At 42.3% G+C, this 23,876-nt stretch overlaps 1 protein-coding gene across 1 annotated transcript in view; it reads right to left on the reverse strand.

The window, feature by feature from the left end:
• Positions 1 to 20,653, reverse strand: part of zmp:0000001236 (mastermind-like protein 2) — an 82,555-nt gene extending 61,902 nt beyond the window's left edge. Inside the window, exon 1 of the mRNA XM_060944142.1 lies at positions 19,812 to 20,653. Coding sequence (XP_060800125.1) covers positions 19,812 to 20,201 — 390 coding nt within the window. The 5' untranslated portion in view covers positions 20,202 to 20,653. The remainder of the gene's footprint in view (positions 1 to 19,811) is intronic.
• Positions 20,654 to 23,876: the final 3,223 nt, after the last annotated feature.

Raw genomic sequence — 23,876 nt, forward strand, 5'->3', positions numbered from 1 at the left:
TTGTGCATGGTGTCCTACAATGGACTGGTGTCTCACCCAGGGCTAATTCTCCTGCTTTGTGCCCAGTGCTCCAGGGACAGGCTCTGGAGCCACTAGGACCCTGACCAGGATAAAGAAGTTACTGGATATGAATGAACTTTTATTAAATTTCTTCATTCATTTTCTATGCCACTTATCCATCGCAGGTCACGGGTGAGTTGGAGCCAATTCCATCTGACATTGGGTGAGAGGCAGGGTATACGCTGGACAGGCTACCAGGCTATCATGGGGCTAACACAGAAAGACAGGCAGCCATTCACACTCACGGGCAATTGAGAGTAGCCGTTTGACCTAATCCTCATGTCTTTGGAGTGTGGGAGGAAACTAGATCACCCAAAGGAAACCCACACAACCCTACATGCAAACTCCAAACAGAAAGGCCCCATTTGACCGGCAGCTTCCAACCCAGAACCTGCATGCTGTGAGGCGACAGTGCTAACCACTGCACCACTATGCTACCTATGAATTTTTATTATAGTCTGAAAATGACACACAAATAAGGTCAAAGAAGTTCCCCACTTAGACGCAACAAAATGTTGAACGTCTGGTCTGACTGATTAAATAATCATATGCAGGGAATGGAGACATGAGAGACTGCACTGAAAAACACTGTGGTGTAAAGGTTAAGCTAAGACCTCCAAAAAAGCCATCAAGTGTAAAAATAAAAACTGCCTTCGTTTTGTGTTATTCAAACTCATAGCACATTGAAGCACACACACCTCGGCAGTTTTGACAGAATATTCGGATAGACAGCCATGTCTGCCTTGGCAGAGATGCCCTTGATATAGCCCTTTCCTCTATAACCAAGTTGAAGCTTCTTTGAGCTATGAAACAAATAAATAATGCAACATGCAAAAACATGCTCTCTGTTCAAAAGCGCAGGAGCCACAATCCTTTCACCACACTTGGCCTAATTTTGAAATTGATTTGGTAAACAAAGTAGACTTGTGTGCATCTCAGAGAGCTTAACCTCTTCACTCACAGAGGCATGAAATCTGCTAAAAATGTGAGAATATTCTTAGAAACCAATCCCATCAAACAAAAACCGAGAAACTCCTCCATACAGCAGTAAAGACGACTAAACACAATTACAAAATATGTGCATACAAAAGACTAATATAAAAACTAACATAAAAAAAAGTATATTTCCTTGACTAATTGAGAATTTTATTTGTCATGGTAATAAATTACTATACTGTAACATGGTATTTATTTAAAAAAAAAAAAAAGTGTACACCAGCATTTTTTCCTTCCAGCTCTCTGTCCACTGATTCTGTAATCTACATGCAACCACCGCAGAGAATGATTTCGTTTCCCTTTACTAAGAAAAGAACAGAGAACAGTTTACTCGAAACTCAATCCTGATTCAGCTTTAAGACCAGGCTGGGCAGTCAATAACGGTTTAAGACACATAGAATAATTTCACACTACATAGGCTTTTGTGGAAATAAAATTTTGTGGAATTGTGAAATAATTCATGAAAAAAATACACAGAAATACAAAAAAAAATCTCAACAACTGCACACAAGTTCCATTATGGATGAGTTTTTGAGGAAATGGAGTTTAAGAAGAAGAAGCCTTTATTTGTCACGTGCACACTCAAGCACAGTGAAATTCATCCTCTGCATTTAATCCATCTGAAGCAGTGAACACACGCACACACACAAGTGAGCAATGAGCACACACACACACACACACACACCCAGAGCAGTGGGCAGCTATGCTACAGCGCCCGGGGAGCAGTTGGGGGTTAGGTGCTTCACTCAAGGGCACTTCAGCCACCCCGTGTTAACCTAACCTGCATGTCTTTGGACTGTGGGGGAAACCGGAGCACCCAGAGGAAACCCACACAGGCACTGAGAGAACATGCAAACTCCACACAGAAAGGCCCCTGCTGGCCGCAAACCCAGAACCTTCTTGCTGTGAGGTGACAGTGCTAACCACTACACCACCATACCACACCGTTTCTGTTCTTTTCTCAGTAAAGGAATTTTTACGATATTATGGTTCATGGTACTTCACATAATATTTTAGATACAACAGATACAGATTAGGTTGAAAACATGCAGGAACATTCCTTTAATAACAATTTGAACCAACCAAGTTTATAAATGTTCTACCAAGGAACAATCAATATTAATACCTTTTATTACCTCTGCCGTCTTTGTTGGAGGAGGTAACATTTTTGCCTCTGCTTGTTTGTCTTTTCCCTATGCAACTCAAAAAGTAGTGAACAGATTTTGATGAAATTTTGAATGTCATCAATAATCAAGGAGCAACTGATTCAATTTTGATGCAAATCCAGATATGCAGCTTGGCAAATGTATGCACTCTACCGAGTGCCCTTCTAGTATGTACTAGGCTATGGGATTATACAGCTTCATGGATCAGAAACAAGGTGAACTAATCATTAAAGATGACACCAGTCTGGATGAGACACACATTTTATCTCATCTCATTATCTCTAGCCGCTTTATCCTGTTCTACAGGGTCGCAGGCAAGCTGGAGCCTATCCCAGCTGACTACGGGCGAAAGGCGGGGTACACCCTGGACAAGTCGCCAGGTCATCACAGGGCTGACACATAGACACAGACAACCATTCACACTCACATTCACACCTACGCTCAATTTAGAGTCACCAGTTAACCTAACCTGCATGTCTTTGGACTGTGGGGGAAACCGGAGCACCCGGAGGAAACCCACGCAGACACGGGGAGAACATGCAAACTCCACACAGAAAGGCCCTCGCCGGCCCGGGGCTCGAACCCGGACCTTCTTGCTGTGAGGCGACAGCGCTAACCACTACACCACCGTGCCGCCCCACACACATTTTATATATATAAAATGTGTATATACACACACATAAAATGTGTGTGTGGATAGATAGATAGATAGATAGATAGATAGATAGATAGATAGATAGATAGATAGATAGATAGATAGATAGATAGAAGTCTCAGGTACAATGAGTGCAGTTTTATGCGGAAATGAGCTGTAGGTTTTACTGAGCATCTTACAGAACCAGCCACAGTCCTTCTGGACACTTTGTCACACTCGCGTCTTCATTTTGCACCAAAACAACCCAGCAGCCTTCATTATGTTTTATTTTTTAATCTGAAACGTGCTCTCTTATGTAATATGCTGCACAAACTTTTTTTTCCCTGTAACATTTAATTTTGTGCTGGAAAATGAATGTTTGGAACTCTAACATGCTTTTGTCCTGACTCGATAATGTAGAAGTCATAAAATAGAAATCTATAACAAAGTTTGTATGAGGAAAAAAATAAAAATAGGGTGCCCAAGACTTTTGCACAGTACTGTAGATACACCTACACCTCCAGGCAGAATTCTACTGCATGAGTAATCGACAAAAAGACAGTCACAATTAAGTCGCAGAACTGCAAGTTGGAGTCAAATGGCACAAACTTACTGCAGAAATCCGACAACGTTCAGCAAGAACCAAAATCTGTATCTGCACTTATACAGTGCCCTTAAATAACAGCATTTTTAGTATATTTTCTCAAATGACTGGCCAGAAAGTGCTTGTTTTCTATACCCACAGTCTAACAGTACTACTGGCTGCAAGACAAATCGCAGGTTTATATTAATGCACTCATTCTAATATATTACTTTTTCTATAGTAACAGCTAATTCACAGGGCCTTGTATAGTGGATGAGCCATATAACCTGAGACTAATAACAAACAGATTTAAAAATGCTAACAAAGAATAAACAGTTTTCTGTGAGAAATATAGGGAAGGAGTCTCTGGTGTCAGGTGTCAGTGCTTTGTAATAGTCAGAGGTAAAGGTAAAGCTATTACCAAGTCTTCAGAACAGAGGACATTGCGTTTCTAATTTCAGGGTAACAAGCTGCAGTTTTTGTCTCATTGACTTCGAGACAAAATGAAGGAATTGCTGTTTTTAATGCTATAAGTGGTTATAAGAGCCAATATGCTTTGCATTAAATAGAAGATAGAAAATCAATGTGTTGTTCTTTAATAAATAAAATAAAATTGTCACTGTTGAGGCATAAGGCGAATACAACACTTCAGTTCATGCTACTTCAGGAAACTAATCTGCTCCGTTCGGTCCCGTCACACCACCTTCATTATGTTTCTAGAACAGCATATGCCATTGTTTTATTCCCTACCTATTATACTCTCCATCCATCCATCCATCCATTATCCATAACCGCTTATCCTGTGCAGGGTCGCGGGCAAGCTGGAGCCTATCCCAGCTGACTATAGGCGAGAGGCAGGGTACACCCTGGACAAGTCACCAGATCACCACAGGGCTGACACAGAGACAAACAACCATTCACACTCACGGTCAATTTAGAGCCTCCAATTAACCTAACCTCCATTTCCTGGAGCAAACCCACGCAGACAACATGCAAACTCCACACAGAAAGGCCCCCGTCGGCCACTGGGCTCGAACCCAGAACCTTCTTCCTGTGAGGCGACAGCGCTAACCACTACACCACCGTGCTGCCCCTATATTATATTCTACTAAAACTTATTACTTTATTTGTATAATAGTTCTAGCTATGCTTCTGATCCAAAGTACACTTGTAAGTAAACCTATTACAGTTTTGTTTACTCTGTAAAATACTTTAAAAAGACACTGTTACTATACTAACCGTATACTGCTCTTTATTTTAACCTACTGTACTGCAGATCACGAACTACATGAAATACATGAAGGCTACCAGTGTGAGAGGGTGAGGGTGATCTCTCTTTAATAAGTCCCTCAGAGGCTCACAAATGTTTTAATTAATCATTTGCTCTCACTTGTATGAGTCATATTTATTCATTTGTCAGGGTGATGATTGGACCGTGCACACAGGGGAAATCACAGCTTTTTGACAGCAGGTTGAAGTATCGGGGAGTTATTTTTATCAAATTAAACAAGGCAGGCTCATGGAATGTGCTCGAACTGCACTGTTTTTCACCGTAACTGTGGAGTTAAAACTTAATATCATTACGAATGGGGGTAAGAGCATTTTGATGTTATTGTCAGACATCTACAGGTTTACGGTTTATGCAATAACGTTGTATTACATTAGTTTAGAAAGAACTTAAATGGATCAGACGGACATGAAACACTGACTTGGGTAACAGTATGAAAAACGCACGGAAAGAATTTCACAATCCGATCTATTTTTTTTTTCTAAAGAGGATGACATTAAGGGACATCACACCTACAATACATTTGAAACTGAACCCTCAGCCTTCAGCAGATAATCCGGTCGAAATAGAAATGCAATTCTGTCTCATTTTCGCCTGATATATTGTTTTGTTTGTGACACGATTATCAGTACTGGGACAGCATGGCATTTACAGCATTTCAACATCATATGGTCACGCTCATAATCTGGATTACGGTATAATGGTAGTACTGTCATTCTGAAATAACCAATGACCTCAGTGAAATTTCCCAGCTGGTTCAGTTTGAAGATCCTAAATACAATTTAATTTAGCCACAGTTCCAAGACAAATTGTTCACTTGACATCTCACACACTGAATAGAATACATATCTGGACAAAAAAAAAAAAAAAAAAGAGTTTTTGATCACTTCAGTTGCCCGCGCTGAGCGTTAATAACATCTTATTCCTGAGTCTGCATGAACTAAAAAGAGGAAACTCAGCATGACACAAATGGCTTTGACCCCAGAGGATAGCGTAAAGGAGTGAGAGAGGGAGGCAAACAGAGGAGAGGGAATGAAGAAAAAGAGAGTGCTTGTGCTCCTTTTCAAGGCTCTGTGAGGCTGAGAGCGGGGAGCCTGGGAACGGCAAGCTGGTTTGGCCGCCCTGCGAGAAATATCCTGTGTTGTAATGTAAACAGTGCTGAACTCTGATCTAGCCAGAAAGTCCCCTATCTGACCCAGCATTCCCACCCAGGAGTCCACTACTGACATTAGGAGCCCATTTTCTCATTTCCTTGGAAAGGATCGTGACCCTTATAGAAGGTAGGGTGTGTGTGAATCCCTCAAATTATCTCCTTCCCCAGTATGGCCTCTGTGCCAAGTCTTCTGCTATCCAAAACACGCAACAGGACTGGGAAATAACCAGGACTTTTTTGAGAAAAAGTTCAAAATGTTTCAAGCTTTATTAAGCTAGAGATTTATACTAGTTAACCTAATTAATTAGTGAAACAAAATGAAAAATTCACAGCGTAGTAAAAATATACAATCTGAAGTCCTATTTTTTAACACATCACAAAATCTGCTTATTAGAGGTGGCTAGTAAAACTATATTTACTCGGTCGTGTTTGCTTCATTAACATTTTGAAGAAGCATGTGGTATTTTCCCCTCTTATTTGAGCCAAAGGTAAAGTGTACTTTTATTTGATTTTATTTGGCCATACAGTAAAGAGATGTCCACAAGCGCCAGCGACTGGCGGTTTTCTCCGCCTACACAGATGGTCTGCGCTGGCTACTCGATCCCAGAAAAAAAAAAAAAAATTGACGTTCAGCACTCAAGTGATTTATATCATCCCCACTGCCCATAATTTGCTGCAAATTCAATTATTCCACCACAAAATTGTCTTCGATTCGGCTCATGACCGGAAGCGACGCCATATTTGTTGATCGATTCTCGCGCGCTGATTGGCTGAGCCGGACCACGTGACGATGCTGTAGCGTGTGTAGTCATGTTGCAGAGCCAGGCAGCGTACTACAGAGGGTAACTGAGAAAGCTAATGCCCCCAGACCCCCCTAGCAATAGTACGGTACATTAGCAGCCTACTACTTTTATTTTTTTAAAGCCGGCTACTTCAGATTTTCTGGACATCCCTGACAGTATGTACATCTCACTACACATACGTTTTCACATTACAACAGGACCTTGTTTTGTTCATGACAGATTATTTAATTTATTTAGTTTGTGTTACCTGTTACAATCTAGTGAAATACCAAAAAATGTCAAGCTGTGTGTGACTGTTTCATCAACTCACCGCTGTTACATTAAAGTCTACATTGCCTGAGCCACATGAATTTATGATCTTAACAGGCAAAAAACTCCAAACTGTCAAAAATAATTCATAGCTATCTGTGATAATGCAAAGTGCCAACATTAGCTCAGTCGCCTGTTTCCATTTACCTCTACTGAATTGAACCGTGTCCAAAATCACACACTACTCACTATATCGTGGACTATATAGTGAGTTTGCCATTTCGTAGTGCTGTCCGAATGTATCGTGAGACTTATTTCACCCTGTATAGTGGACTCATAGTATCCCACAATGCACTGTGAAAAGTAGTGTACAACCGATGGTCACTAACCAAGCAATATATACCATCATGCATTGCAGTCGCGCTGAAAAGTGTGTTGAGGGTGAACGGACGGAGGAAGAAACGCATTATAAACAGACATTCAAGTACAATTAAAAATAGTAAGAGAATAGAAAATAAGCTAAAATGGAATAAGACATAAAATACTAGAATAAAAGTGACGGTGTGGAGCAAGGAATTAATCAAAAGCCTCAAATTTGATTTAATAAAAGGCGGCGGCAAAGAAGAAAGTATTCAGCCTTGATTTAAAAGAACTGAAAGATGCAGCAGACTCAAAGCACTTTGCATTTATTAATGTGGGAAACGTGCGCAGTATAATATGTATTTATCACAAAAATACATGCATGTATTTATTATTTTGAAAACCCACCAGCCGCCTGATCTGGCACGTTTTAATTGTGCGACAGTAATGACGTAAATAACGGCGTGACGGAGTAGGGTCCGAAAGTGTTTTTTCATTTTACCAGTGAGCTCACTATATAGTAATTACCTCCGCCAAGGAGGTTATGTTTTCGGTAGCGTTGGTTTGTCGGTTTGTCTGTTAGCAACATTACGGAAAAAGTTATGAACGGATTGCTCTGAAATTTTTTCCAGAGGTGTGACTGGGCACAAGTAACAATCCATTAAATTTTGGCGGTGATCCGGATCACCGTCTGGATCCCGGAATTTTTTAAAGGATTCTTGGTGGAGGTCTGCGCTCTCTGAGCACTTTTCTAGTTCCCTATATAGTGAGTAGGGAGTAGTGAACGAGTGCGTGGTTTCGGACACAGGGTAAATGTAAATAATTACCAGTGTTTCTTCTGAAATGTAAATCTAATCCTGTGCAACAAGTAACATGCCACTTTAATAGCTTTTTCACTAAACGCTTTCTAATTCTTACTCCGTGTTAGATGAAGAACCGGATTTACTTCTACTCAGGGTCATTTAAGGAACTATATTCCTATTTTACCCACCTCTGCTAGTTAGAGGAGGAAATGTCGGAGGTACTACAGGTTAACTTTTTTTGTTTACATGAGGATGAAATTGAGTTAGAAACCCTGATAAGTAAGAAACAGTGTTTTCCCCCTGAACAGAGGTTCACAGTTGCTAACAGGCGTGTGTGAATGCATATACACCTGAATGCACAGGTTCCCACAGGGGTCGGATTTCTGGTAAGTCCAACAAAGCACACTGCTTGTCGAAGGACATACTGAACCAGTCCCTCTTTTCCCTTTTCAGCATAAACCTGATAGACTCAAGGTACTTTCTGAGCTTAACAAATTACATCAAGCATGAAAAGGATAGCTTTGCAGAAGATTTGACCCATGTGTATACACAGTACGGCTCAGATCTGAGACAAGGGTGACTACGTTCAGCTGCTAATTCGGTAGCTTGCAACCTTCAGGGCCATTCTGAATTTTAAGCACTTCAGCGTTGACTGCAAAGTCTGAGCAGAATGAGTGATGATCCCCCAAAACGTCAGTATAGTACAGCTCTATTCAACTTATTAAAACATTGCTTCACCTCTCCTACACACACACACACACACACACACACACACACACACGGCTGCAAGTTTATCAGCCTTTTTCACATGCAATAAATTAGCAACTCAGTGTCTGTACTCACTTTATTTTTTTTCCTCGTTTGATATCTTCCTTACTTTGTTTTCCTTTTTTGCTTTCCACTTCGTTGATCCCTTTGAGAAAATCTGTCATTTTTCTGACAGACCCACAGTTACTGTAAAACTGGCCACGTTTGGAAACCTTGGCTGCAAACATTTCTTCGTCTGTGCAGGCTGGGATCAGCTGATCATTTAAAAAAAAATTTTTTTTAAATCAGACAGGTTTTATTTGAATTGCTATCCAGCAACATTGTCTGGGCCAGTTTAACTAGCTCACTAGTTACTCAACAGTGAAACGTTAACTTAAGGCCTCTGCATGCTCTTGCGACAAGGCTTTCGCAGATAGCTTTTCACAGACAGTTGTAACTTATCGTTGAGCGGGGAGTAATAGGCGTGCGCGATGTTATTCACCGCCACAACGCAAGGGAGCGCGAAGTCGCGAAATCGCTAGGAGTAGTTGGTGGGTGTGGTTAGTGGAGTGTTTATCCTCCGGTTACTTATAATGACTAGAACTGGAGTCGTATAGATGTACGTACTTCCTCACTTCCTCGATCAACCGCTCTTCGTGCTGCTCCATCTTCGCTCGTGTTTTTAAAAATGGCGGTCGTGAAAACAAAACAAACCGGGAAAGTAGGGAAGCGGAAGTGCGTGTACAGTGGATGTAGAGTGGACCAATCAGAGCCCTCTTGTCTGCGACGCTGTCTGCGAGGCTTCTGCGGTGGTCACAATTTTTGGGAGGTGCGCGCAGAGCGTCTGCGAAGGTGGGGGGGCTACGCAGACGCTGTCTGCGACGTTATCTGCGAGGACTGCGTTGTCAGCATAAATTGGCCTTTACACTTTGAGCGTGTAAAACATTAGGTGTGAAACAGTGTGATCAACAACTGTCTAATGCTCAATGTCTCTGTGTCAGTGATGAATATGCCATATGAGGGTAATATGTTAATTTAGTATAAATATCGTACAGAGGTGATTATAGGAAATCGCACATGCTGATTGGTCGAGAAATTCACACCGTTTCTCGATAAATCACCTTAAGTAACTCGGCAAAATGGCAGCCAGTCACTTTGTCACAGTAAGTCAGGAAGAAATTATGAAAGAAAACGCTGTTCCTAAAAGCACGAAAGATGTTACGAAGTTTGATCTAAAACTATTCAAAGGTAAGGTGGAATTGTGATTTATCTATTTCAAAAAATATTTTATGCAAGCCGGCATAGATAAGTGACAAATCTGCACACATTACATTTGCATGCCACATTTGAAGCTTGAAATAAACTTTTTTTTTTAAATATTATTTACAATTATCCACCTCCAGCTCAGTGAATGTCAGCGAACAGTAACCTCAACTTCATCTCAGGCGAATAATTGTTAAAAATAGACTGCCTTTCAGATTTTTCAAGTTTAGGTCATAAAAAGAATTTTCCCTGACACCCAATTATTTCTGTTGACTGAATTGGAATCACAGCCTTCCAATTTTATTAGTTATTTTAAATATAGTACAATTAATGAATTTAGAGCCACGTGGTCCAAAATTCTCCACTATTTTTTCCTGCTTCACCATGACCCAATTCAAGATACTACGTCATGCATCACGTGGTGGGCTTTCCCCGTTCGCGCAAGGCATTGTGGAATACAGATTTGAAACAGAAGAGGAAAATGGAAGATGTGAGTGTGGGAATGAAAACATGAAAGACCGACTACAGTACCGAAAAGTGAGAAGAAAAGACGTTATGTTGCGAAGGAAAGGAAACGCAGGGCCAAACTAATAAATATCAGCAGTCAGCGAGCACCTCGGTGTGATCAGCCGTTCGTTTAGCGACAGAATGATGGAGCTGTCAGTGCACGGTCAAGGTAAACCTGTAGATGGCAGTAATGCAACACTGTGGATGCCAGCTGCCGTAAAACCCAAAAGAAGAAGGTAAACCTGCGCATGCGCACACAGACTTCCTTCGTCTGCTTAACTGCATGAAGCGAGTGATTTCATGCACATTATTTGCTCGGGAATCCCCTCAAATTAAATAACTTCCCAGCCACAGAATGGCCTGAAATTTTGTGAGATATTACAGAAATAAACATATATCACAATGACCAAATTTCAGAGGGAACGAAATTTCACCAATTTTATGAAATCGAAAGGCCGTCTAGCTTTAAATATAATTCCCTAATTTTATTTTTTTTAATAAATAAAATAAATAAATTTAAAAAAGGAGGTCAGAGGGTCAATACCATTCATTTTACATAACATAAAACATGTTTAGGTCATTAGAAGTTATTAGAATGGCCATGTAAACAAACACCCCCCCACACACACAAGGGTGGCACGGTGGTGTAGTGGTTAGCACTGTCACCTCACAGCAAGAAGGTTCTGGGTTCGAGCCCAGCAGCCGAAGGAGGCCTTTCTGTATGGAGTTTGCATGTTCTCCCCGTGTCTGCGTGGGTTTCCTCTGGGTGCTCTGGTTTCCCCCAAAGACATGCAGTTAGGTTAACATGGGGCTGCCTTGGGCTGTAGTGCCCTTGAGCAAGGTACCTAACCCCTGACTGCCCCCCGGGGCGCTGTAGCATGGTTGCCCACTGCTCTGTGTGTGTGTGTTCACTGCTTCAGATGGGTTAAATGCAGTGAATGAATCTCACTGTGCTTGAGTATGCATGTGACAAATAAAGGTTTCTTCTTCTAAGCTACAAACTCTTTGTGCTCAAACATATAGCTGACATAACCTATCACAATAATGCTGGAGGTTTATCATCAAAATATGTTACATGGTGTCAGAGTTATAAAATCCCTGGTTAAAAGTTTTTTTCCCCTCACAAGTACAGTGCAATAACAAACAGGCCTGTTTACTTGTCTAAGACTTCAGCACAGTGAGATTTTATGTTCAAAACAATCATAGTAAGTTAACAAGGTAAACATGACCTTGTTTCATGCATGATGGCTTGTGTTACTACAGCATGTGTAAAACATGACACTCTGAACGAAACGTGAAATGTGATGTTGCTCCCAAAACAATTGGAGAGTAGGAGATACAACAAACAATACACTAGTGGGCTATGGGGGTTTTAAATTAACATATCTGTTGTGGAACAGTGTGTGGGTTTCCTCCGGGTGCTCCGGTTTCCCCCACAGTCCAAAGACATGCAGGTTAGGTTAACTGGTGACTCTAAATTGACCGTAGGTGTGAATGTGAGTGTGAATGGTTGTCTGTGTCTATGTGTCAGCCCTGTGATGACCTGGCGACTTGTCCAGGGTGTACCCCGCCTTTCGCCCGTAGTCAGCTGGGATAGGCTCCAGCTTGCCTGCGACCCTGTAGAACAGGATAAGCGACTACAGATAATGGATGGATGTTGTGGAACAGCCCTTACAAAAAACACGCTTTAGTAACATTATTGCAATATCATCATACAGTGGTGCTTGAAAGTTTGTGAACCCTTTAGAATTTTCTACATTTCTGCATAAATATGACCTAAAACATCATCAGATTTTCACACAAGTCCGAAAAGTAAATAAACAGAACCCAGTTAAACAAATGAGACAAAAATATTATACTTGGTCATTTATTTCTCATCTCATCTCATTATCTCTAGCTGCTTTATCCTGTTCTACAGGGTCGCAGGCAAGCTGGAGCCTATCCCAGCTGACTACGGGCGAAAGGCGGGGTACACCCTGGACAAGTCGCCAGGTCATCACAGGGTGACACAGACGGTCATTTATTTATTGAGGAAAATCATCCAATATTACATATTTGTGAGTGGCAAAAGTATGTGAACCTCTAGGATTAGCAGTTAATTTGAAGGTGAAATTAGAGTCAGGTGTTTTCAATCAATGGGATGACAATCAGGTGCGAGTGGGCACCCTGTTTTATTTAAAGAACAGGGATCTATCAAAGTCTGATCTTCACAACACATGTTTGTGGAAGTGTATCATGGCATGAACAAAGGAGATTTCTGAGGATCTCAGAAAAAGCATTGTTGATGCTCATCAGCCTGGAAAAGGTTACAAAACCGTCTCTAAAGAGTTTGGACTCCACCAATCCACAGTCAGACAGATTGTGTACAAATGGAGGAAATTCAAGACCATTGTTACCCTCCCCAGGAGTGGTCGACCAACAAAGATCACTCCAAGAGTAAGGCGTGTAATAGTTGGCAAGGTCACAAAGGACCCCAAGGTAACTTCTAAGCAACTGAAGGCCTCTCTCACGTTAGCTAGTGTTAATGTTCATGAGTCCACCATCAGGAACACTGAACAATGGTGTGCATGGCAGGGCTGCAAGGAGAAAGCCACTGCTCTCCAAAAAGAACATTAGCAAACTGCAGACGAGCAGCAAAGATCACGTGGACAAACCAGAAGGCTATTGGAAAAATGTTTTGTGGACAAATGAGACCAAAATAGAACTTTTGGTTTAAATGAGAAGCATTCTGTTTGTTGAAAGGAAAACACTGCATTCCAACATAAGAACCTTATCCCATCTGTGAAACATGGTGGTGGTAGTATCATGGTTTGGGCCTGTTTTGCTGCATCTGGGCCAGGACGGCTTGCCATCATTGATGGAACAATGAATTCTGAATTATACCAGTGAATTGTAAAGGAAAATGTCAGGACATCTGTCCATGAACTGAATCTCAAGAGAAGGTGGGTCATGCAGCAAGACAATGACCCTAAGCACACAAGTTGTTCTACTAAAGAATGGTTAAAGAAGAATAAAGTTAATGTTCTGGAATGGCCAAGTCAAAGTCCTGACCTTAATCCAATTGAAATGTTGTGGAAGGATCTGAAGCGATCAGTTCATGTGAGGAAACCCACCAACATCCCAGAGTTGAAGCTGTTCTGTACGGAGGAACGGGCTAAAATTCCTCCAAGCCGGTGTGCAGGACTGATCAACAGTTACCGGAAACGTTTAGCTGCAGTTATTGCTGCACAAGGGGGTCACACCAGATACTGAAAGCAAAGGTTCACATACGGTACTTTTGCCACTCACAGATATGTAATATTGGATCATTTTCCTCAATAAATAAATGACCAAGTATAATATTTTTGTCTCATTTGTTTAACTGGGTTCTCTTTATCTACTTTTAGGACTTGTGTGAAAATGTGATGTTTTAGCTCATTTATGCAGGAATATAGAAAATTCTAAAGGGTTCACAAACTTGCAAGCACCACTGGAAATAGGATTACTATACAAATACTCTATAGTCCTCATACAGGAATCTTCTATTAATTTGGAACAATTTATAAGACTGAACACTATAAACGGGAAGAATATTCCAGAGGTACTACAGAACATCATAGAAGTATTATACATTACTCCAGAAAACTAATAGTATTGCTATAGTTCTTTTTTGTATGAGAGTTAAGGATGGTTACATTATCTGATTTTGTGACATATTATCACTCGGGCAGTGACCTCCCCGCGGTTGTTGCTAAAACCAGTGACGTCCCGTCCTGGGTTTTAGTAATTGCCTGAGCCGAGCAGTAGGGTGCATCAGTTGCGCTCAGTTTCATAAAATCTGATGCATTTTTGTTTGGGTGTTCCTTTTCACCAATAAAGACATCCTGTAAAATTTTTGGACCATATTCAAAAATCTAATGGTGGCACCATGAGGTTCATTTTTTGCCAAAAAACGCTTATTTTATGTTTTTGCGTAAGGTTCGAATCACAACGTTGGACTCCATTTATTGATTTCAAGTGACCCAGAGATCATGTTAAGAACCTTTGCAAGGGATTGAGAAGCATTAATGTGATTCATAACACATTTGTATTGTTTAAAAGTAGTTGAACAATGATTCAATGAACAGCTAAAACTCAAACTGTGCTTGATAATATATTTAGAATACGTACTAAAAATGTGTATCTAAGATATTTGGTATACTCTATAAGGTGCCATAATGTTTCATGAAAAGTGATTGAAATTTTGTCATAAAAGTCATAAAATAGCAGCTTTTTCCATAACTTTGAGCTCCTGGTGCCACCATTAAACTTTTGAATTTTGTCAAAATATTTCACCCAGTGTGTTTTCTTACCAAAAGGAACATAAAAACAAAAATGCATCATGATTGGAGGAACTTTTCATTTTTAGGGGGCAACTGATGCACCCTACCGAGCAGTAATGGCGGAGTACTCAGTATGGAGAAAATGGAGAATGAGTGGAGCAGCCGTTTGATTTTTCCGCTGGATATTGCTGCCATCTCGCCCTTATGTGGAAGAAGCGAATGAACGGAGAACTGAACGAACAACTGAAAGTCAGATTATTTCAAAACAATCGGCCACAAGATCGGCTTTCAAGAAGCGAGAACACAGACGGGTAAGCTCCGACTCATTTGGATACAAAACAACAAAAACAGCACGTTGTTTACCTGCATTTAGATTAATACATGTAACTTGTATTGTGTTTAAGTTACCGGTATAAGATTATTTAATTTGCTTCAGAATGTGATCATCTCAGTTCATCTGATTATTTAATTAGCCTTTTACGTTTTATCAGTGAAAATGCATGCATGTACACGTACAGTATGTCGCATAAGTTATAACACCTATCCTGTTTTAATGAGAGTCAACCCACAATCAATGAAGTCAAATCAGTCTTAGTTGAGCAAGTCTGTAACGGTATTTCTTACTTTCACCATAAATTTTTATTTATATGACTTTGGTCTATAGCTGTAAAAGGCCTCGGCCTTAAAACCGGTTACCGCTGTGACGTCACACACTCAGGGCTGGCTGGCTCAGCGGGGCAGCTCGAATGCCAACTTTGCGGTCAATTTTAACTCTCAAAAATATCTTTTTTTTATTCCCATTTATGCAGCATACAAGAGTCAAGGATGGAGATACTATCCACTCAGAAATTTATTTAAAAATGAAGGTTCTGTGTATCTTCTTTAAGATCAAGCCTCAGCACATCTACACAGACTATCCACCACGGTCCAACACTTCTTTTCCATGTCAATGCCATTAAGCAAACCATCATATCAATAAAGGACACTATAATCCTGCAAATACAAACATAAGCCATTCCGTTAAACAACAGGCGGTGGTTGAACACATTATTAAATAAAAGTATTAAGCACAGAGAGCATTTGCAAGAATTTAAATGTCAGTGTGCAGCCTTGATAGGCCAAAAGATCCTCTTTGACATTCTCAGTGGGTCGGATAAACAGCAACTTTGCCACAGTTTAAAGCCTCGGACCTTAATCAGAGCTACCAGATGTCTACGGGATAAATCTATGCCCTCAACACACGGCTGGTATTTGAATTTAGCCACATGCAGTTGGATGAAGCAAATGGCATTGCTCGAGCCATATGACAGCCAGCCTGTGCTTCTTACTGATCACCTCGCTTCGAGTGTGTGGGTTGGAAGAAATTCCTCGTCATTTTTTTCCCCCCTTTCTCTTAGAGCAAATTAGGTTCAGATTTTGGAGGGAAGGCCAGTCTTATGTTTGGTCTTAAAGATCACATTGAGTGGAACTGTCATGACCTGGAGCTATTATGTTGTGCAAACTAAACCAGGAGATGTGTATGCTGAACACTTCAGTGGTCTTCAAAGCCTCAGTCATCTCACAGGCTGTGAATAAAACATGAGGAGTACACAGGGGGCGCCTCACAAAGATGCCGCTAGGAGAGCTAGCACAGATGAGCCCGGAATGTCTTTGATTTCAGCAGTGCGAACAATTCCACTGGAGTTTTACACCAAACTCGACTCATTCATGTTCCCTTTCCATAGCTAGGTTTCTGACACTATTTTCAGCTTTCTGGTTTGAGCAGAACCAACAGTTCCATGGCTTGCTTTGTACTTTCCTGGTTATGATGAGCAACTTTGAATCAGTAGTTCTAAAATGGCATAGAGACTTTATAAAAAAAAAAAAAAAAAAGCTGAAAATGTGCAACTGACATGCTTCATAGAAATAAGTTCAAATAATGTTGTGCTCCACACTACTGATACAACAGGAAATGGCACTGTTCCAAAGCTGAAGTATGCTCTGTTTAAGACTAAATTTTCCTCATCCAGATGAAAGACGTGAGCGCATTCGTGTTATCCACTGTGAGACGCTCACCTTGATTCTGGATTTAGAGCGGTCTCTGAGGATTCATGTAACAGAAGAGTGTATCCAGGGTCAGGCGCAGCTCCAGCTTTTTCTTCTACAGCTCTCAAGCCAAGAACGCCACCTAATACTTAGGCATTTCCTCCTTCCTCATATTATTTTCATGCCTGCCGTTTCAGGCTTAATCACAACCAATCATATTAACACACTAAAAATCATAGTGTAGGATATCAAATTTTACAGGAACGTTACTTGTTCGCCAAGGACCAAGATGCTCGACTGAAAGTCCTCCACTGTAACACAGATGTGTGGGAAATATTGAACATGTGGCTCATCAAAAGGGTCACTGAACACAGTTAATGCATCTCCTGATCACTGGACAATCTGGCTTCAGATGAGCAGACATAACTAGCTGCAACTGATCTTTCCTTCCGTGAGAGCTTGCACCACAGCCCTCCCACTGTTCCCAGATCTGTCACTACCTTGAAATTAGGAAATAACAAAAACCGTCCTGATGCCCAGGGCACTTAATCACTGGGCGGCCTCCCAACAGCAGAGTTTTCAAGGCTTGTTTGACTTTGAGTAAACACAACCAGGAAATATATTCACTGCCACTAAACATTTATGCACGGAACGCATGCTTCAAATGATTTTACAGGAAAAGCTTCATTCAAGAAGGTGCTTTGAGAGCAATATGTTCAAACCCATGATAGCAGCCAATGACAATGGATGGCATGGAAACAAATCCCAAGGCCATGGAGTTTCTGTTCACCGATTTGTAACCTCTTGAGCTTGTCACTGGATGAACTCTTGAGGATTATACAGGATTAGCAATCTCGGGGGAACACAACGTGTAAAGTCCTTCAAGAGGCAGAAATGTTTAATTGATTTAACAGCTTTAATGAGTGTCAAACGGTGAACGTAATGAGGAACGCATGGGGACAGTGTGGAGAAAAATAATAATAAAAAGCCCAGCACTGTCCTAATGACCTCAGGGGCTTCGTCAAGATCACAGCTTCTTCTTGAAGCAGGATCCGTGTATGCTTTACTGACACACATGAACCACTTTCCTGTCACATTCTAGCTGGAATTAGTGTAGTATATATATATATATATATTATTATTATTATTATTTTTTTTTGCATTAGTCCTAATATCCTTCTCATAGTGTTAGCAGGAGATGAAGATGATAAATTCATCCATCCACCCATCCATTATCTACAGCCATTTATCCTGTCCTACAGGGTGGCAGGAAAGCTGGAGCCTATCCCAGCTGACTATCCCTGCATTCATGTGCTCTGGGAAGATGATATTTTCCAGTTGGGAAGTGGTATTTACCAGTGTGTTGTGTTCACATGCTTTTGTTGTGGTTGACAAATTAAAGATGGTGGACCAGATTCAAGTTAGCAATAGTTAGTTAGCTATCGTTAGCAATAGTGTCTGCTCTGGATAGGTAAAAACAAACCATAACAACGCATTTTTAAAGGAAACGGATTTCTAATGTATTATATTACACTTGTTAATGACGCAACATTGCATAGACACCAAAAACTACCCACTAGTACTAGTAAAAAAACCTTTAGTAGCGTACAATGCTTAGCATTCAAGTGTCTTGTACCGCTCGCCGCCATGTTGAAAAGGTTAAAGTTCATCTCATCTCGGCAACTCGTGTATCAAAATTTTCTACGAGTTGCCCAGTGGAAAATACCACAAGAGGGGGCGTTCATGTGTGTTTTCCATGTCGGCGTTTGGTATTTACCATAATTCCCATAGCACATGAATGCAGCATATGGGTGAGAGGCGGGGTACACCCTGGACAAGTCGCCAGGTCCTCGCAGGGCTGACACAAACAACAATTCACACTCACATTCACACCTACGGTCAATTTAGAGCCACCAATTAGCCTAACCTGCATGCCTTTGGACTGTGGGGGAAACCGGAGCACCCGGAAGAAACCCACGCGGACACGGGGAGAACATGCAAACTCCACACAGAAAGGCCCTCGACGGCCACTGGGCTCGAACCCAGGACCTTCTTGCTGTGAGGCGACATGATAAATTCACCTCTTTATAAATATCTAGAATCTAAGCACCAACAGATGTCCACATGACCACAATGTTGTCAGGGTTAGAACAATGGCAAAGCTCACACACACCTTCCTTGTGATGACCGACCGACCATCCATCCATCCATCCATTATCTCTAGCCACTTTATCCTGTCCTACAGGGTCGCAGGCAAGCTGGAGCCTATCCCAGCTGACTATGGGCGAAAGGCGGGGTACACCCTGGACAAGTCGCCAGGTCATCACAGGGCTGACACATAGACACAGACAACCATTCACACTCACATTCACACCTACACTCAATTTAGAGTCACCAGTTAACCTAACCTGCATGTCTTTGGACTGTGGGGGAAACCGGAGCACCCGGAGGAAACCCACGCAGACACGGGGAGAACATGCAAACTCCGCACAGAAAGGCCCTCGCCGGCCACGGGGCTCGAACCCAGACCGTCTTGCTGTGAGGCAACATGATAAAAACAGATGACCACAATGTTGTCAGGGTTTGAACAGGTATGGTCTTTACAATGGCAAAGCTCTCTCTCTCACACACACACACACACACACACACACCTTCCTTGTGATGACCATCCATAATTATCAATGCTATATATGTTTTCCTTGTGGGCCCCAGCCATCAGGTCTTAAGCTCTGATATTATGATCACAGTGGGGCCACTTAAATCTCACCCGGATATAAAACACACTTCACGTGGTGCCATTGTGCGTCATAGCGCGCGCTCTGGACTCGTTCTTTAGACTAATGCATGCCGGACTCGGGCTCTCAGCCGCTCACCGCGATGCGTGTGGCCAGTCTCGGTTCTCCCTCCGCGCTCTCTCGGCTCTTCTGCTCTCCGTTAGCTCGGGCTCCGTCTGGCCCGTGCGCCGCGCTCGCTCTCGCGCTCCTCTCTTTGCCTCTCCGGTTCCCAGCGCCCTGCTGGACAATACTGAGCAGCTGCAGCGTCGCCTCGCGCTCCCGGTCCGAGATCTCCGCCTGGCCGCGCGCGTAGCGGCTCTCACACGCCGAGTGATGGCGGCGGCACAACTCGATCCGCGCGCGCAGCCGCTCCACGATCGCGCTGTGGACAGACACCGGGCTCACCGAGGCCATGGAGCCCGAAGCCACCGAGCCCAGGACGGGGGGGAAACCCGGAGCCGTGGGCTGCGCCGGAGCCGCTTCTCCCATCCCGCACGGTTCCGGGCTCGTTCAGCGCACAAGTTTGAGCCTCCTTTTGCGCACAACGCAGAGCATCTTAAAGCAAATTACTCCAGGGAAAGACCTTCATCACCCGCCGCCAGCACTGCTTTATTATTATTATTATTATTATTATTATTATTATTAAAAAACCACAAATCAGTGCGCATTACTCAGTCTCCGGTCAATATGCGGCTTTAAAAGTTATCACTTTCCACCACGATATTTTGCGACAGATGGAAATCCGATAAATCCCGAACCGAGCCGTGTGTCCGGTTCGGCTCGATCCGGTCCGGTCTTCCTCCGAGCGCCAAATAACAAACGCAATTAGAGCCGACTATAATCCACAAAGCCAGAAACTTCCGGTGTGTGTGAGAGAGAGAGAGAGGGCTCACTGCTGTCCCGTCATTCTCTTCCCAACTGCGTCTAATGCGCTGCTCGTTGCGCCTCCTCCCGTTTACTAAACAAATGCTGCGGACACGACTCTCCTCCTCCTCCCTCTCCTCCTCGACCCGGTTGCTGTGACACACTGAAGAAAGCTGAAGCTCGTAGAGAGCGTGAGGTCAGTGTGCGCCCTCTAGCAGCGCTATGGAGATCTGCAGCCTCACAGAAGCTCATCTCATCTCTTCTCATTATCTGTAGCCGCTTTATCCTGTTCTACAGGGTCGCAGGCAAGCTGGAGCCTATCCCAGCTGACTACGGGCGAAAGGCGGGGTACACCCTGGACAAGTCGCCAGGTCATCACAGGGCTGACACATAGACACAGACAACCATTCACACTCACATTCACACCTACGCTCAATTTAGAGTCACCAGTTAACCTAACCTGCATGTCTTTGGACTGTGGGGGAAACCGGAGCACCCGGAGGAAACCCACGCGGACACGGGGAGAACATGCAAACTCCACACAGAAAGGCCCTCGCCGGCCCCGGGGCTCGAACCCGGACCTTCTTGCTGTGAGGCGACAGCGCTAACCACTACACCACCGTGCCGCCCCGGGAAAATATAGAATGTAAAATTAAAATAAATAAAAATATGGTGTGTGTGTATATATATATATATATATATATATATATATATATATATATATATATATATATATATATATATATATATATATATAAAAAATATGTCAGCATGGTAGTGTAGTGGTTAGCACTGTCGCCTCACAACCTGGGTTTGAGCCCAGCAACCGATGGGGCCCTTTCTGTGCAGAGTTTGCATGTTCTCCCCGTGTCCGCGTGGGTTTCCTCCAGGCGCTCCGGTTTCCCCCACAGTCCAAAGACATGCAGGTTAGGTTAACTGGTGACTCTAAATTGACCGTAGGTGTGAATGTGAGTGTGAATGGTTGTCTGTGTCTATGTGTCAGCCCTGTGATGACCTGGCGACTTGTCCAGGGTGTACCCCGCCTTTCGCCCATAGTCAGCTGGGATAGGCTCCAGCTTGCCTGCGACCCTGTAGGACAGGATAAGCAGCTACAGATGATGGATGGATGGTATATATACATTGATAACAAACAACATGAGTAGTATAAATGAATGAAGGCTTTCATTTCAAACATGTCAAAGTAGTACAAAACAGAAGAGAAAAAAACAAAAACAAAACACATAAAAACACTTAATTCAATTAAAAACAATGGAAACAATATTAACTTAACATGTTTGAAAAGGAGTAGGAAGAAGCATTAGCTTATTTAATCCTACCCCCTTTCCAATTAATTAATAATACTATTTACTTCATATATATATATATATATATATATATATATATATATATATATATATATATATATATCTTTATATATATATATATATATATATATCTTTATTGTTATTATTATTTTTATTTACTATTTTTAAATCACATACTCCTGAACACAAGTAATTAAACATATTTGCCTGTACCAACAAAATAGAAAATAAAGTAAATAAAAATATGTGCAAAAAACCCCTCGTGCTCGTCCCACCCTTCTTCCTCCCTGTACCTAGTGAATACCATGTGTTTGTTGGTATAAATATGATAATAATATAAAAAGATAATACCGTACAAAAGTCATCTTCTTCTTCTTTTGGCTGCTCCCGATTAGGTGTCGCCACAGCAGATCTTTCGTCTCCATTGCTCCCTGTCTTCCGCATCCTTCTCTACCACACCTGCCACTTTCATGTCCTCTCTCACCACATCCATGGATCTCCTCTTTTGTGTGCCTGGCAGCAGGGCCACGTTAACCCTTGCCGAGGCCCCCCCCCCCCCGCCTGTTGTCAACTGCGCTCAGCAAATTCACCCCCTCAGACGTGCCTGTCTAACTAGACACAGAAACTTAAATAATGACAGTGGCACAATTAGAAATACTATTGAACGATAAAACTTTATATCCATCAACACCTATTTAATCGAGAAAAAGCAATGGTGAAATAGGCAATTGCATGGTGAAAAAATCCATCAGACATCACGGTTAACAAGTCTGGTTAACTAAAGTTTAGCCTCAAGAAGCCTTTGAATGAGTGAGTCAATGAACAACATGTCAAGAACATAACCGAGGCCTACAACAGTTTCTTTAGTATTCAGAACAAGAACATTCATTTGGTATATAACCGTTCGTTTTCATTTTGGAATCCAGGTGACTTTTAACTTGTGAAAACAAAGAGCGATAACAAAGAAAGAAAAATATCTTGCTAGAGGTCTGCGCAGGACAGAATTTTCAGTCCTGCTCCCGCCCGCTCCCACATTGTGCAGTCCCGCTCCCACCCACTCCCGCAAAGAATTATGATTTTCAGTCCCACTCCCGCATTGTGCAGTCCTGCTCCCGCAAAGAATTATGATTTTCAGTCCCACTCCCGCCTGCTCCCGCATTGTGCAGTCCCTCCTGCCTGATCCCGCAAAGAATTATGATTTTCAGTCCCGCTCCCGCCCGCTCCCGCATTGTGCAGTCCCGCTCCCGCAAAGAATTATGATTTTCAGGCCCGCTCCCGCCCGCTCCCGCATTGTGCAGTCCCTCGTGCCCGATCCCGCAAAGAATTATGATTTTCAGTCCCGCCCATGCCTGCCATACTTTGTCCCGCTCCCGCCCGCAAATCCCGCATGATGCAGACGTTCGCGTTATTTCTCACGAAAGTTCTTGTCATTGGCTTGGGGAATTAAACATGCTGAGCTGAGCTGAGCTCTCCACTGACCGATCCTTCACCTAGCGCATGTAACAAGGGTGCACGTTGCCAGGCAGCATGCGCAGCTGAGGCTTTACAGAGATTCCCAACACACCTACCAAAATCTACAGTGGATATTAAGAATATTGTACATTGCACATAGCTTATATGTCACTCCTCACATTTACATTCTAGGAAATACAAGTAGGCCTATAAGAAATGAATATAATTTAAAGACACAGCATGATGGTGCCCCGCCCCCTACATAAATATCTACAGCTCACGTTCAGGGGTGCGTTTCAAGCAATGTACCTCTTTTTAAAGCAGCACTTACTTCTGAAGCATTGTGAGCTTCACTAGAGGAGCTCCGCTCTTCTGCCATGATCGGAGATCTCAAACACGGAAGAGCGGAAAGGAATCGGAAACGTACGCGAGAATAGACCACATCCGCAAATTTAGGCATCTTAAAATGTTTTTATTAATGCCAAATAAAATATCCAGCACAAATTATATATGATAGACATAA

Source organism: Neoarius graeffei, chromosome 17 (genome assembly GCF_027579695.1).
Source record: "Neoarius graeffei isolate fNeoGra1 chromosome 17, fNeoGra1.pri, whole genome shotgun sequence".
Taxonomy (NCBI): domain Eukaryota; kingdom Metazoa; phylum Chordata; class Actinopteri; order Siluriformes; family Ariidae; genus Neoarius; species Neoarius graeffei.